Genomic DNA, 15,354 nt, shown 5'->3' with positions numbered 1-15,354 from the left:
TCCCCAGCACTGTCACTGTCCCTGTGCTGTCCCCAGCACTGCCACCGTCCGAGCGCTGTCGCTGTCCCCGCGCTGTCCCAGGCTCGGGGCTGTTCCCGGCTCTGCCACACGGCGGTGCCGGAGCCCCGCGCACGGAGCGACAGCGGGGACACGGCCGGGGAGAGAGCGGCTGAGCACGGGGGGACACGGCACACACACCTGGGCATGGCACACACACCTGGGCATGGCACACACACCTGGGCACTGCTACACACCTGGGCACACACACCTGGGCATGGCACTCACACCTGGGCACTGCTACACACCTGGGCACTGCTACACACCTGGGCACACACACCTGGGACGGCACACACACCTGGGCACTGCTACACACCTGGGCACGGCACTCACACCTGGGCACTGCTACACACCTGGGCATGGCACACACACCTGGGCACTGCTACACACCTGGGCACTGCTACACACCTGGGCACACACACCTGGGCATGGCACACACACCTGGGCACGGCACACACACCTGGGCACTGCTACACACCTGGGCACTGCTACACACCTGGGCACACACACCTGGGCACGGCACACACACCTGGGCACTGCTACACACCTGGGCACACACACCTGGGCACGGCACACACACCTGGGCACTGCTACACACCTGGGCACACACACCTGGGCACGGCACACACACCTGGGCACTGCTACACACCTGGGCACACACACCTGGGCACGGCACACACACCTGGGCACTGCTACACACCTGGGCACTGCTACACACCTGGGCACGGCACACACACCTGGGCACTGCTACACACCTGGGCACTGCTACACACCTGGGCACGGCACACACACCTGGGCACTGCTACACACCTGGGCACTGCTACACACCTGGGCACACACACCTGGGCACTGCCACACAGAGGGACATGGCACACACACCTGGGCACTGCACAAACACACCTGGGCACTGCCACACAGAGGGACACTGCACTCACCTGGACATGGCACACACACACCTAGGCACTGCCACACACCTGGACAGGGCACACACACCTGGACACTCTGTATGCACAAAGGGACATGGCACACACACCTGGACACTGCTACTCACCTGGACACCCCCAACTCTCACCTGGACACCTTGAACTCCCACCTGGACAGCCCGAACTCTCACTTGGGCACTGCCACACACCTGGACATGGCACACACTCCTGGACACCTTGAACGCTCACCTGGACACCGCCATGCCCAGCCACACCCCAGCCCCCGGAGCAGGCTCTGACCACCCCAAGCTCATTTTTCTCATCATTCCTTTCCCTCACAGCCGTTCCCTCTCCCTCCCTCTCACCCCTCAGGGCTCAGGTGCAGCCCAGGCTGCAGTGCCAGGTGCCCGGGCACAGGTGGGCACATCCCCCCCGAGGGAGGGCTGGCAGGGCAGGAACAGCCCCTGCTTTATTCCCAAAGTGGGCCAGAGCTGCCGGCAGCACAAAGAGCCCCGAGGAGCCCTTGGCTGGAGCCGGGGCCAGGCTGGAGCTAAAATTGGCTCGGTGGGAATTCGCTGGCAGGAGCCAAAGAGCGAGCGGGAAACGCGGAGGGGAGGTCACACCAGGATAGAGGAGGGACCAGTAGTCCCTGTCCTGTGTCCCCGTCCCGTGTCCCTGTCCTGTGTCCCCATCCCATGTCCCTGTCCTGTGTCCCTGTCCTGTGTCCCCATCCTGTGTCCCCATCCCGTGCCCAGCAGTGCAGCAGGTGAGGCTCTCTCACCCACAGGTGCTGCAGGGCTGGAGATGCTCTGGAGGTTCCCTGCAGCCCCAGAGCCTCAGGTCTCCTCAGGGGTGACAGCGCAGCAGCCACAGCGTCACCAAATCTCCAGGCTCGCTGGCCTCGGCTCCACATCCAAAGCAAGGCCAAGTCCTTGCCACCCAAAATCCCAGGTGGGCAGCTCCCACCCTTCTATAGGTGGGCAGCTCTGCGTGGCACCACACCAGGACACAGCCAGAGGTGTCAGCCAGCCCTGCCACTGTCCCCCTGTGTCCCCTCAGTCCGTCAGCACCACCAGCTCGCCATCGCTCTTGTCCTCGCCCTCCGAGTCCTCGTCCTCGCTGTAGCGGTACATGTCCCCCTCGGGCACCGAGTGCCCGTCATCCCCGGCGTCGCCGTCCTTGAGGCTGCGGGTGTTGACGATGACGGGCATGGTGGGGTCCACGCTGCGGGGCAGGTAATGCTCCAGGAGGGGCGGGGGCAGCTGCACGCCCACCGGCCGCGGGTACAGCACGTCCGAGGAGCTGGGGGGCACCTGGCTGCCCTGCGGCCTGCGGGACACGGGGTGGGTGTCAGAGGGGCAGGCAGGGCTCAGGGGGCTTCCCTTGGCCACCCTAAGGAGGGCATCTGTGCGGGGCAGGTGGGCACCAACCCCATGGGCACCAGGTGAGGCCCCACCCATGTCACCAGATGGGCGCACACCCATGTCACCAGGTGAGCTCCACCCCAGCACCACCTCTCTGAGCCCATGGGGTGGGGCACACAGGGTGTCCCTTATCAATTCCCCCTTATCAATCCTCCCTTACCAATTCCCATTACCAATCTGCCCTTATCAATCCCCTTTTATCAATCCCCCCTTATCAATCCCCCTTACTAATTCCCATTACCAATCACCCCTTATCAATCCCCCTTTACCAATTCCCCCTTATCAATTCCCTTTATCAGTCCCCCTTTACCAATCCCCCATTACCAATCCCCCTTTCATCAATCCCCCTTATCAATTACCCTATCAAGTAACCCTGCCTGGTGTCCTGTCACCAGTTCCTCATCAATTCCCCCTCTACCAATCCCCCCTTATTAACCCCACTTATCAATCCCCCCTTACCAATCCCCCATTACCAACCCGTGTTACCTCTCCCCTTATCAATCCCCTTATCAATTACCCTATCAAGTAACCCTGCCTGGTGTCCTGTCACCAGTTCCTCATCAATTCCCCCTCTACCAATCCCCCCTTATTAACCCCACTTATCAATCCCCCCTTACCAATGCCCCATTACCAATCCCCCCTTACCAATCCCCCATTACCAACCCGTGTTACCTCTCCCCTTATCAATCCCCTTATCAATTACCCTATCAAGTAGCCCTGCCTGGCGTCCTGGCGCCGGTTCCTCATCAGCGCCTTGTACTCGCCCACGCGCAGCCGCTTGCCCTCCACGATGCAGGTGCGCTTGGGCCGCGGTTTGTATTTGTAGTCCGGGTACTTCTCCAGGTGCTGCCGGCTCAGCCGCGCCTGCTCCTCGTAGTAGGGCTGCTTCTCCTGGTTGGACATGGATTTCCAGCGGGATCCTGCACGGGGAAAGGAGGAGAGTGTCCTCACAGCCCGCCTGAGCGAGGAGACCAACCATCCCAAGGTTGGTTAATTAATGATGTTAATTATTGGCGTTGCTTGTGGGAATGGCGCCTGGATTTACAGCGGTGCTGGTGGGGGCCGTTCTGCTGGAATATCGGGAACAACTTCCCTGAATTTCCCTGGGCATTTCCAGGGATTCGTCTTCTCATTCCCTAACCTTCCCTTGTGTATTCATCTGCTCATTCCCTGACCTTCTCCAGGCACCTCCAGGGATTCATTCCCTCATTCTCTGACCTTCTCTCCTGGATTCATCCCCTCCCTCCAGGAAGATGCAGAGCACATCCCCTGTCCCAAGATCTTTTTCCAAACCCTTCAGGTGATGCAGAGGAGATCCCACACCAGGATCTTGTTCCCGTCCCTCCAGGAGCTGCAGAGGAGATCCCCCACTCCCACATCTTGATCCCATCCCTCCAGATGATGCAGAGTGGATGCCCTGCCCCAGGATTTCATTCCCATCCCTCCAGAGGTGGCAGAGTGGATCCTGCCTCAGGATTTCATTCCCATCCCTCCATGGAGATGCAGAGTGGATCTCCCATTCCCAGATCTCATTTCCATCCCTCCAGGGGCTGCAGAGAAGATCATGCCCCAGGATCTCATTCCCATCTCTCCATGGAGATGCAGAGTGGATCTCCTGTCCCAGGACCTCATTCCCATCCCTCCAGGGGCTGCAGAGGTGCTCCTGCCCTGGGATCTCACCCAGGATCTTGCTGATGCTGGAGTTGTGCATGTCTGGGAAGGCCTGCAGGATCTTCCTGCGCTCGTCCTTGGCCCACACCATGAAGGCGTTCATGGGCCGCTTGATGTGGTTGTTGTTCCTGGACTCCGGGAAGTGCCGGGAGCCTGCGGGGACACGCGGGATGAGGGCAGGAGCCACAGGACAGAGCCACCCTGGGGTCACCACCGTGCTCTGGCCACCCTCACCGTCCATCTCGCAGCTCAGCAGAGCCTCGTCCAGCCGGTGGCCGGGGGTCTCCTCCATCCGCTCCTTCACTGGGGAGGAGTCGATCCCGACGGGCTCCTGCAGGACAGAGGGGTCAGGAGCCAGCCCCAGCCTGGGGACAGCTGTGGCACTGGGGTGGCAGAGGGGACGGTGACCGCACGGAGTGACCCTCACCTTGCGGTAGGGGCTGCTCAGTGACCCCTCCATGGCGGCGCCGTGGCCGTGCAGCAGCTGCCGCGCGTCGTGGATGGCTTTGGTGATGGCATCGCCCTCTCCCAGGAATCCTGGCAGGACACGGGCACCCGTCAGTGCCAGTGGTCGCCTCACTGACCACTCACAGCACCCAGCCGTCAATGCCAGTTGTCACCTCACTGACCACTCACAGCACCCACCCCTGCGGGTACTCATCAGTGCCAGCGGCCACTCTGCTGACCACTCAATCCACTCCTAAGGCCACCCATCAGTGCCAGCGGCCACCCTGCTGACCACTCACAGCACTGACCCCTTAGGGCACCCATCAGTGCCAGCGGTCACCCCATTGACCCCCAGCGTACCCACCCCCATGGGCATCTGTCAGTGCCAGTGGTCACCTCACTGGTCACTCATAGCACCCACCCCTACGGACACCCATCAATGCCAGTGGTCACTCTGCTGACCACTCACACACCCACCACTATGGGCAGCCACCAATGGCAGTGGTCACTCTGCTGACCACTCACACACCCACCGCTACAGTCACCCATCAGTGCCAGTTGCCACCCTGATGGCCACTCACAGCACTGACCCCTACAGGAACCCATCAGTGCCAGTGTTCACTCTGCTGACCACTCACAGCACCCCTAAGGGCACCTGTCAGTGCCATTGGTCACCCCACTGACCACTCACAGTGTCCACCCCTATGGGCACCCATCAGTGCCATTGGTCACCCCACTGACCACTCAACCCACCCCTATGGGCACCTGTCAGTGGTTACTCTGCTGACCACTCAACCCACCCCGTGGGCACCCATCAGTGCCATTGGTCACCTCACTGACCACTCACAATGCCCACCCTTATGGGCACCAATCAGTGTCAGTGGTCACTCTGCTGACCATTCAATCCACCCCCTGTCAGTGCCATTGGTCACCTCACTGACCACTCACAATGCCCACCCTTACGGGCACCTGTCAGTGGTTACTCTGCTGACCACTCAACCCACCCCGTGGGCACCCATCAGTGCCATTGGTCACCCCACTGACCACTCACAATGCCCACCCTTATGGGCACCCCTCAGTGCCATTGGTCACCCCACTGACCACTCACAATGCCCACCCTTATGGGCACCCCTCAGTGCCATTGGTCACCCCACTGACCACTCACAATGCCCACCCTTATGGGCACCCCTCAGTGCCATTGGTCACCCCACTGACCACTCACAATGCCCACCCTTATGGGCACCAATCAGTGTCAGTGGTCAATCTGCTGACCACTCAATCCACCCCCTGTCAGTGCCATTGGTCACCCCACTGACCACTCAACCCACCCCATGGGCACCCATCAGTGCCATTGGTCACCCCACTGACCACTCAACCCACCCCGTGGGCACCCATCAGTGCCATTGGTCACCCAACCCCACCCTGCCCGTCCCAGCCATGCCCTATTGGTGGCACAGCGCAGGGTGACAGGGTTGTCCCTCGTGTCCCCACCCAGCGGGAGGTTGGAGGGGCTGCTCTGCAGCTCCCTGCTGGCCCCGTGGCTCGGTGGCAGCGCCTGGCAGCCGCTCATCTTCAAACTGGGAGAGCTGGAGGCGCTGGGCAGCTCCGAGCCCTTGGGCTTGGCCGTCAGGTTCAGCGGCTGCGAGGTCTCCTGAGGAGGAGGAGGGAGGGATGAGGGGTGAGGAGCTGCCCCCAGAGCCCCAGTGCAGAGTTTGGAGGGGTTTTGGGGGCTCTATCAGGATTTTTGGGGTTTTTGGAGGTCTACCAGGTATTTTGGGGCTGTATCAGGGGTTTGGGAGCTGTACCAAGGCTTGGAGGGATTTTTGGGGCTATACCAGGGTTTGGAGGGGTTTTGAGGGCTGTACCAGGGTTTTGGGGGTTTTTGGAGGTGTACCAGGGTTTTTGGGGTCTTTGGGGATCTACCAGGGTTTTTGGGGCTGTACCAGGGTTTGGAGGGGGTTTTGGGACTGTATGAGGGGTTGAAGGGGGGTTTTGAGGCAGTACCAGGGTTTGGAGGGGTTTTTGGGGACTGTACCAGGATTTTGGGGACCGTACCAGGGGTTGAAGGGGATTTTGGGGCTGTACCAGCAGTTTAAGGGGGGTTTTGGGGCTGTACCAGGGTTTTTGGGGGGCCATACCAGGGTTTGGGGGGCTGTCCCAGGGTTTTGGGGGTTTTGGGACTGTACCAAGGTTTGGGGAGCTTTAGCAGGGTTTTGGGGGGCTGGACCAGGTTTTTTGGGGGTTTTTGGAGCTGTACTGGGGTTTGGGGGGCTGCACCAGGGTTTTTTGGGTTATACCAGGGTTTTGGGGGCTGTACCAGGGTTTTGGGGTTTCTGGGGCCGTACCTGCATCTGGAGGTGTCCCGGGCCCGCGGGTCTCTTGAGCGTGGCAGGAGGGGGGCTGTGCAGGAGCTGCACCGGGTAATCCACTGCGGGAGCAGAGGGACAGAGCTTGGGGACAGCAGGGACACGGCTGGGGGACAATGGGGACACGGCTGGGGACAGCAGGGACACGGCTGGGGACAACAGGGACACAGCTGGGGACAGCAGGGACATGGCTGGGGACAGCAGGGACACGGCTGGGGGACAACGGGGACATGGCTGGGGGACAATGGGGACACGGCTGGGGGACAACAGGGACGTGGCTGGGGACAGCAGGGATACAGCTGGGGGACAACAGGGACAGAGCTTGGGGACAGCAGGGACACAGCTGGGGACAACGGGGACATGGCTGGGGGACAGCAGGGACACGTTTGGGAGACAAGGCCACCCCGCAGGGCTGGGCCAGCCCCGACTCACCCGGTTTGCAGGGGATGGGCTGGATGGGCAGCGCCAGCTGGGACTCGGGGGTCACCGGCAGGGGCTGGTGGCCGGGGGTGAAGGCGGGGATCATCACGTAGGGCATGTTGACCTGCTGGAGGGGACACAGGGACACCAGATCAGCGCTGCAGGGCACAGCAGGACACGGCTGCGGTCACAGGGACACAGGTGTCCCCTGCCTTTACCTGGATCTGCTGCTGGAGGAGGTTGATCTTGTGCTGCTGCTGGATGAGCTGCTGCTGCTGCTTGGTGATCTGCGGAGGGGACAGTGGCGTTGGTGACATCAAGGACAGCGCTAGGCTGGCTTCCAGCCTGACAGAACCCGGCCAGCACCACCAAAAAAAGGGTGGCAAGGGGTCCCCAGGGCTGTGGGATGGGCAGGAGGAGAGGCTGAGCTGCCCTGAGCCACCTCGAGGGAGTGACACAAGTGACACACAAGTGCTGAGTGACAGCGCTTGTGACACATATGTTCTGTGTGTCACACCCCAGGTGTGACAGTGGTGTCACCCCTGCCCTCGGGAGAGGAAAATCCAAGGTGTTCAAGGAGCAGGTGAGCACAGGCAGGAGGCACCTGGGGTGGTTTGTTCATCTTGAGGAGCTCAACCCCCATCTCCATCCACCCTTGGTCCTCCCAGCTCTGAGGGCTTTGGGATGGGAACACAAAATGAGACCCCAAAGCCATAATAGATCCCCAAACAGATCCCAAAGGGATCTATTCCTCTAACCTCTAAGGGACATTGAAGACTTTGGGGTGTGAAATGCGAGGCAGAGAAGTCCTAAAGCCACCAGAGCCACCACTGGACGAGCAGGGAATGTCAGACTGGGGAGGAATGGGAAGATCCCCACACTCTGATCCCAAAGGGACCCTGGAGTGGGGGTGACAGTCCCCACCTGCTCCTGCTGCTGCCGTGCCAGCTCCATCTGCTGCTGCTGCTTCTCGAAGAGCATGGTGGCCATGTTCTTCTGCTCCGAGTGCGCCGTCAGCAGCTGGTCCCGCAGCGTGGACAGCTGGTTGATCATCACCAGCAGCTGCAGCTCCTTCTCCGCCAGGCTCTCCTGCGTTCCTGGGGGGGAAAAAACCCGAGTAGATGTGGGTCAGGGGGTGGGGAGAGGGTCAAGCACAAGGTGGGATGGAGGTGGTTTTGGTTAAGGAGTGTAATTCCCATTTCCTATGACCGGGGAGATTGAAGACTTTGGGGTGGGAAATGTGAGGCGAAGGAGTCCTAAAGCCACCAGAGCAGAGCCACCATTGACCAGGGAATGCAGATTTGGGAGAAATTGAAAGATCCCTACATGCTGAACCCCACCCACCTACGCAAAGATGCTCCAAAAAAAAAAAAAAAAATTAAAAAAGAGACAAATCCCAATGAAATGCGGACATTCCCCTCCTGCTTTGGTGCTCCCAGCTGGGATGGAGGAGGGAGCTTGGTGGAGGTGGATCCCACCTTTCACTTCCTTGGATTCAGCCGCGTTCCGGCCCAGCAGCCGCTCCTTCCAGTCACTGGCCAGCAGCTTCTCGATGGTTGGCATCACTGGGGACAAGGACAGGGACAAGAAGACAACCACATGAGCACATCCCAAGGCTCTGCAGCACAGCTCCATCCATCCCACAGCTCTGGGGGAATCCCACGAGGCAGGGAAGGAATCCCTTAGGAACATTTCCCACCTTCCTTCAGGTTCCTGTTGAAGTCCAGCTTCTCCTGGCCGCTCCCGGCCGGCTCGAAGGCGGAGCGCCGGGGCTCGGGGACGTCCCCAGAGGGAGAGCGGGATTCCTGAGGGACACAGAATGTCACTGCCACCCCCAGGGACACCCTCAGCATGGGACATGCCCGTCTGGTGGGATGTTGGGAGCTGGAGCACGCTCTGGCAGGCACGTTCCCTGAGTCCCATCTAGAGAGCATCATGGAAAAGCTGGAATTGTCCCCTGAGCTCCTCTCCCCTCTGAGGGCAGAGCAGGGAGAGGGAAAAACCCCAGGACAATGGGAAAGGGAGGCTGAAGGGATGGGGAACACCTGGAGAGGGTTGTTGGGGGTTCCACACCAAAGATGAAGCCCTCAAAGCCCAAGGATGACCCCAGAGCAGCCCCAGGTTTGCAATGGGCAAAGCTGAGCTCTCGTTCCAAATTTTCCAGGATTTTGGAGCTCAAACCTCAGAGAAACCAACCCTTCACACCCTGGGAGCTCTCGTTCCAAATTTTCCAGGTTTTTGGGCTCAATCCTCAGAGAAACCAACCCTTCACACCCTGGGAGCTCTCGTTCCCAATTTTCCAGGTTTTTGGGCTCAATCCTCAGAGAAACCAACCCTTCATACTCTGGGAGCTCTTGTTCCTAGTTTTCCATGTTTTTAGGCTCAAAAGAACAGCCAAAAAACCTTGGGAAAGCCTCAAATTTTAGTGTTAATTCCTCGGGATGAGGAAAAACCACGCAGGGGAGCAGCCACCGTCTCCTCCATGGGATGGAGGGTCTGGAGCAGGGCTGGGGGCAGCACCAAATTGTCACACCCACCTGTGGCAGGGCCTGGGGGTCGGTGCCATCCCTGGGAGGTGGCCCTGGGGGGTCGTGGGGCCGGGGGTCAGCGCTGGGGGCAGCCCCCGGAGGGGTTTCAGGGCTGCCCTCCTTCTTCTCCTCGGTCTTGACGGCGCAGTTCACCATGGTGCCCGCTCCATCCAGCTCCGGGGGTGGAGAGACGGGGCTCCTCACGGACATCCTGGGGACAGCAGGGATGTCACCATGGGCATCCACGGGGTGTGGGCACCCCTCTGCCAGCCTGGCCCTGCACTGGGTGCCCCATGGTGCAAGGACAGCGTCCCTGGGGTTTGCCGTGGGCAAAGCTGAGCTCTTGTTCCTGGTTCTCCGGGTTTTTGGGGTTCAATCCTTGGGCAAACCAACCCTTCACATCCTGGGAGCTCTTGTTCCCGGTTCTCCAGGTTTTTGGGGCTCAAACCTCAGAGAAACCGACCCTTTACACCTTGAGAGGTTTTTTTCCTGGTTTTCCAGATTTTTGGGGCTCAAACCTCAGGGAAACTGACCCTTCACACTCTGGGAGCTCTTGTTCCTGGTTCTCTGGGTTTTCAGGCCTCAATCCTCAGGGAAACCAACCCTTCACATCTTGGGAGCTCTTGCTCCCACTTTTCCAGATTTTTGGGGCTCAATCCTCAGGGAACCCAACCCTTCACACTCTGAGAGCTCTTGTTCCCAATTCTCCAGGTTTTTGGGGCTCAATCCTTGGGAAAACCAACCCTTCACACCCTGGGATGGAGGGATGAATTCCTAAAGGCAACCCGGAGATCCCAGAGATTGGAAGTGAGGGACAGCTTGAGGGAACTTCATGCCACATCCAGCAAGCCCAGGCTGAGGGTGACAGGGACCAGCACCCCAGGGGTCCCTCACAGCTCCAGGTGCCGTGCCTGGAAAGCCATCGGAGCAGCCGCGGGTTTCCCGATCCAACGGGAAGGGGAAATCCTGGCTCTGCCCAACAATGGCTGGGACGGCACCAGGACGGCTCCTCCAGGAACCCCTGGCACGGGAGGGAGCTGGGACCAGGACTGACTACCAGAATGGCTCCTCCAGGAGTCCCTGGCATGGAATGGATGTAGGACCAGGACTGGGCAGCAGAACAGTTCCTGTGGGAGTCCCTGCCATGAGATGGACCCGGGACTGGCCACCAGAATGGTTCCTCCAGGAATCCCCAGCCATGGGATGGACCTGGAACCAGGACTGGCCACCAAAACTGCTCCTCCAGGAATCCTTGGAATGAGATGGGGCCAGGACTGGCCACCAAAATGGCTCCTCTGGGAGTCCCCAGCACAGGAGGGACCTGGGACCAGCCACCAGAATGGCTCCTCCAGGAATCCTTGGAATGTGATGAGACTGGGCACCAGAATGGTTCCTGTGGGAATCCCTGCCATGGAATGGGATTGGGACTGGCACCAGAATGGTTCCTCTGGGAGTCCCTGGCACAGGAGGGACCTGGGACCAGGACTGGCCACCAAAACTGCTCCTCCAGGAGTCTCTGCCGTGAGATGGACCTGAGACCAGGACTAGCCACCAGAATGGTTCCTCCAGAAGTCCCTGGCACAGCACCACACAGGCCCTGCCAGGACAAGGGGAAGACCCCAGAAATGGCTCTCCCTGACCCCACAAACCCCTTTGGGCACCAATCCCCATCCCAATCCCTGTGCTGCCGGACAGACATCGCAGGAATGACGATGAGTTTTATAGGGAACAGGCTGTAGAGGACCCCAAGCACTGGAGTTCCGTGGGGTTTGTCCCCAAAAAATGTGTCCCACTCCTCACTCTGGGTGCCAGGGCTGCCAAGAGCGGGTGCCAGGATCAGTGGTGCCCACGGGGATTTGGCTTCTGTGGCCACCAAGCCTCACACCACACAGCAAGAACGGGGACAAGCATTGTCCTCGCCTTTCAGCGGGAATAATGGGAAAAGGAGGCAGCTAAGGAAGGGATTTATCCCAGAATCGGGAGCTGGGTTGTGGAAGTGCCCTGCAATGGGGACAGCACCTGCCTGGGGGCTGCCACCCCAAACCCAGCACCCTCTCCCCTCCCAGACCCCCCTCAGGAGCCCCTCAAGGCAGTTTGGGGGTGCAAAGCGGGGTGGGGAGGGCTGAGCTGGGCCGCCCGGCTTGGGGGCAGCAATTACATAACAAACAAAGCCCGGCTCAAGCTGCGAATTAATCAAACGGCTGAAAATAAAACCTTCCTCTCAGGAACTTCAAACAAAAGAAATGAAAACAACAAGGCCGGCTGGGTAATGAAAAGCCAGGGCTGTGAATAGGGGACAAAAGGAAGTGGAACAATGGGGTGTTGGACAAAAGCAATAAAGTAAAGGGAAGTGTGACAGCTCCACAATAGGGCACTGTGCTCGCCAGCCTTTCTGATCTTAGCGGGCCTTTTTTTAATCTCGGTTCCCTCGCCCTCCGCCGAACAAACCCGCCGGGTTTCCTCCCGGCCCCGCATTGCCCGGGGGCTGCCGCATCCTGCGGCGCCCCTTCCTGCCCCGGCTCACCTTGGCCCCCAAAATCCATCACCGGGAAGGACCGGCCCCGGTGGAAAGCTGTGCCCGCTCCAGCAAGGATTGGCCTTGTGGGGATGTTTTAAATGGGGAAACTGAGGCAGGAATGCACAGCACCTCAGGTGTGTGTGAAACTCCATTTTCCCCAGCTTTTTTGGTGTTTTATCCGCACAAAAATGCAAATTTTGTAGTTTTGGGATGCTCCGCGGCACAGAGGGATGGCTTTGGTTTGAGGCAGGCACAAAATCCCATCCCAGCCCTCCCACAGGTCCCGTTCCCATTGTGCTTCACCTCCCGGTGCAGCCACTGGAAGTTCACTCTTAAAATGGGGCCAGGCTTTAATAGGGCCGTGTTTGAAAGAGGCCTCCTCGAGGGTTTGTTATCCACCCCACCGAGCAAACAAAAAAAAGGGGAAAAGGGGAAAACGGCGCTGTTATCTCATTGCGGGCGGGTCTCAGGTGCGGGCTCCGGGGCTGCCTGGGGCACACAATGGGCACGGAACAATCGCCCTGGCACGGCCCTGAAAGGATCTTCTTGGTTTGTAATGTTCCCCATTAAATCCAGGGTGGGGAGGAAGGGAGGGAATGGGGTTGGGATGGAAAGCACCAGCCCGGAGGATGGAAACAGATCCCAAATCCTCCTGGGATGCTTCCTTCCCTCACAGCTTTTTGAGAGCTCATCCCACAAGCCCTGAAATTCCCACATTTCACCTTTCCTCCCAATCCCAGCCCGGCAGCTCCAAGATTTTGGGGATGGTGACAGTTTGTGTTTCCCAGTTTGTGGCCGCGAACGGCACGTCCTGCAATTCTCCCGGTGGCCGTGCCACCCTTCCTGCCCGCCAGCCAGGCCTGATCCTATCGGCAGAACAGCTCCAGGGGCTGGGAAAAGGGGATGAGGTGCCAGAAAATCCCCACCCTGCCCGGCACTGGTTTGGGGATCTGAGGGATGCCAAAATCGCGGCACTGCAGGAGTTTGGGATCCAGATGTTGAGATCCCGGCACTGCAGGAGCTTGGAGATCCAGGAGATGCCAAAATCCCACAGCCTGGGATCCAGGAGAATGCAGGAGATGCTGAGATCCTGGCACTGCAGAAGTTTGGGGTCCAGGAAACCCTAAAATCCCAGCACTGCAGGATCTTGGGATCCAGATGTTGAGATGCTGGCACTGCAGAAGTCTGGGATCCAAGAAACATCAAGATCCTGACAGTGCAGGATTTTGGGATACAGATGTTGAGATTCTGGCACTGCAGGAGTTTGAAGATCCAAGAGGCAATGGGATTCCAGCACAGCAGGAATTTGGGGATCCAAGAGATGCTGAGATCCCAGCACAGGACAAAGCTGGGATCCAAGCGACACCAAAACCCTGGTGCTGCAGGAGTTTGGGATCCAGATATTGAGACCCTGACACTGCAGGAGTTTGGGAATTCAAGGGGCAGTGAAATTCCAGAACTTCAAGAGTTTGGGGATCTAAGAGATGTGGCGAGCAAGAGATGCCGAGATCCTGGCACTGCAGGATCTTGGGGACCCAAGAGCCACCAAGATCCCTCACCCCATGTCACATCACTGCTGCCTCAGGGCTCTTCCTGCCCCTCATTTTGGGGACAATCCCACCCCAGGGACAGCGAAGAGACCCTTGGTGAGCTGCATGCCCAGATTTTTGGGATCACCCTGCCCTCTCCTGCCCATCAGGTTCTCCCAGATCCTGAAATTCTTGCTCTCCTCCCTCCCAAAGCTCTCCATCCACATCTCTTCCCTTCAGAACCCCAACATGGTTCCCAATCACCCCAAAAAAACCTTCATCCCACCACCAGAGCCCAGGAAATTTGGCAAAACAAGGAAAAACCCGTGGAGGAAACACCAGAAGAGCAACGCCGGCACGAGCAGCAGCCGCGACACCCCTGGGAGCGGGCAGAGGAAAAAATAAAGACACACACGGAGATTTTCCTCTTCCAGGCAGGACCTGAGGAATCCCGGCCGGCCACCGGGACAGACAATAGCCCATCTCCTGCCAGACGAGCGGGGCCGCTTTCCTGCCAGACTTGGAATGTCCTTTCGGGGCCGCTTCCAAGCGTTTCCGCCCCGGGTGTCTTCCAAGAGAGAAAAGAATGGATGTTTGCTCCGCCGTGCCCGGCCAGGGATGGCCAGGGGTGGCCCATGGCCCTGCCTGGGGGAAGTTCATGGGGCTGCTGGTCCTTCCCTGGGGATTCAGAGCATCCCAGGATTCGGGGTCATTCCCTGGGAATGGCAGGTGGCCGTGAGGGAGGTGGGATGTGACATCCGTGCATGGGGGTGGGAGAAAGGTGGGTAAGGAAGTGCAAGACCCCAGGGTTTGATGGTTTGGAAAAATTTGGTTTTAAACCCCAAAAAGCAATGGAATGAGAATTTTCAGGCCCAAAAATGCCACTGCCGCCATGTCAGAGCCACAGGGTTTGCTGGCTCTATAAAATTCTTTTTTAACCCAAAAGGCAACAGAATGAGCGTTTTCAGCCCCAGAAATGCCATCATCACCATGTCAGAGCCACAGGGTTTTCTGGTTCTAAAAAATTGGTTTTTAACCCCAAAAGACAATGGGATGAGGGTTTTTAGACTCAGAAATGCCACCACCACCATGTGAGAGCCACAGAACCTTGCCACTGCTCAGAGCCCGTGTCCCCTGCCAGGGTTGTGTCTCCAAGGTTCTGGTTCTGAAAAATCATTTTTTAACCCCAAAAGGGATGAGAGTTTTCAGCCCCAGAAATGCCGTCATCACCATGTCAGAGACACAGGGTTTTCTGGTTCTGAAAAGTTAGTTTTTAACCCCAAAATGCCACTGAGTGAGGATTTTCAGCTCCAGAAGTGCCACCACTACCATGTCAGAGCCACAAGGTTTTTGATACTGAAAAACCATTTTTTTAGCCCCAAAAGGCAACAGGATGAGAATTTTCAGCCTCAGAAATGGCACCAGCATCATGTCAGAATCACAGGGTTTGCTGCTTATGAAAAATTGGTTT

At 58.7% G+C, this 15,354-nt stretch overlaps 1 protein-coding gene across 1 annotated transcript in view; it reads right to left on the bottom strand.

Annotated features, from left to right (window-relative positions):
- Nucleotides 1-926: 926 nt before the first annotated feature.
- SOX13 (SRY-box transcription factor 13) overlaps nt 927-15,354 on the bottom strand; it is a 29,691-nt gene continuing 15,263 nt past the window's right edge. The window contains exons 2-14 of the mRNA XM_059488023.1: nt 9,842-10,047; nt 9,008-9,133; nt 8,787-8,873; nt 8,233-8,405; nt 7,527-7,595; nt 7,321-7,435; nt 6,868-6,950; nt 6,014-6,173; nt 4,503-4,612; nt 4,310-4,406; nt 4,085-4,228; nt 3,108-3,324; nt 927-2,309 (exon numbers count right to left, since the gene is read on the bottom strand). Of these exons, the coding sequence (XP_059344006.1) occupies nt 2,036-2,309; nt 3,108-3,324; nt 4,085-4,228; nt 4,310-4,406; nt 4,503-4,612; nt 6,014-6,173; nt 6,868-6,950; nt 7,321-7,435; nt 7,527-7,595; nt 8,233-8,405; nt 8,787-8,873; nt 9,008-9,133; nt 9,842-10,046 (1,860 nt within the window). The 5' untranslated portion in view covers nt 10,047 and the 3' untranslated portion in view covers nt 927-2,035. The remainder of the gene's footprint in view (nt 2,310-3,107; nt 3,325-4,084; nt 4,229-4,309; nt 4,407-4,502; nt 4,613-6,013; nt 6,174-6,867; nt 6,951-7,320; nt 7,436-7,526; nt 7,596-8,232; nt 8,406-8,786; nt 8,874-9,007; nt 9,134-9,841; nt 10,048-15,354) is intronic.

The sequence above is a fragment of the Ammospiza nelsoni genome, chromosome 23 (assembly GCF_027579445.1).
Source record: "Ammospiza nelsoni isolate bAmmNel1 chromosome 23, bAmmNel1.pri, whole genome shotgun sequence".
NCBI lineage: Eukaryota > Metazoa > Chordata > Aves > Passeriformes > Passerellidae > Ammospiza > Ammospiza nelsoni.
This window is presented reverse-complemented; position numbering and strand designations above follow the sequence as displayed.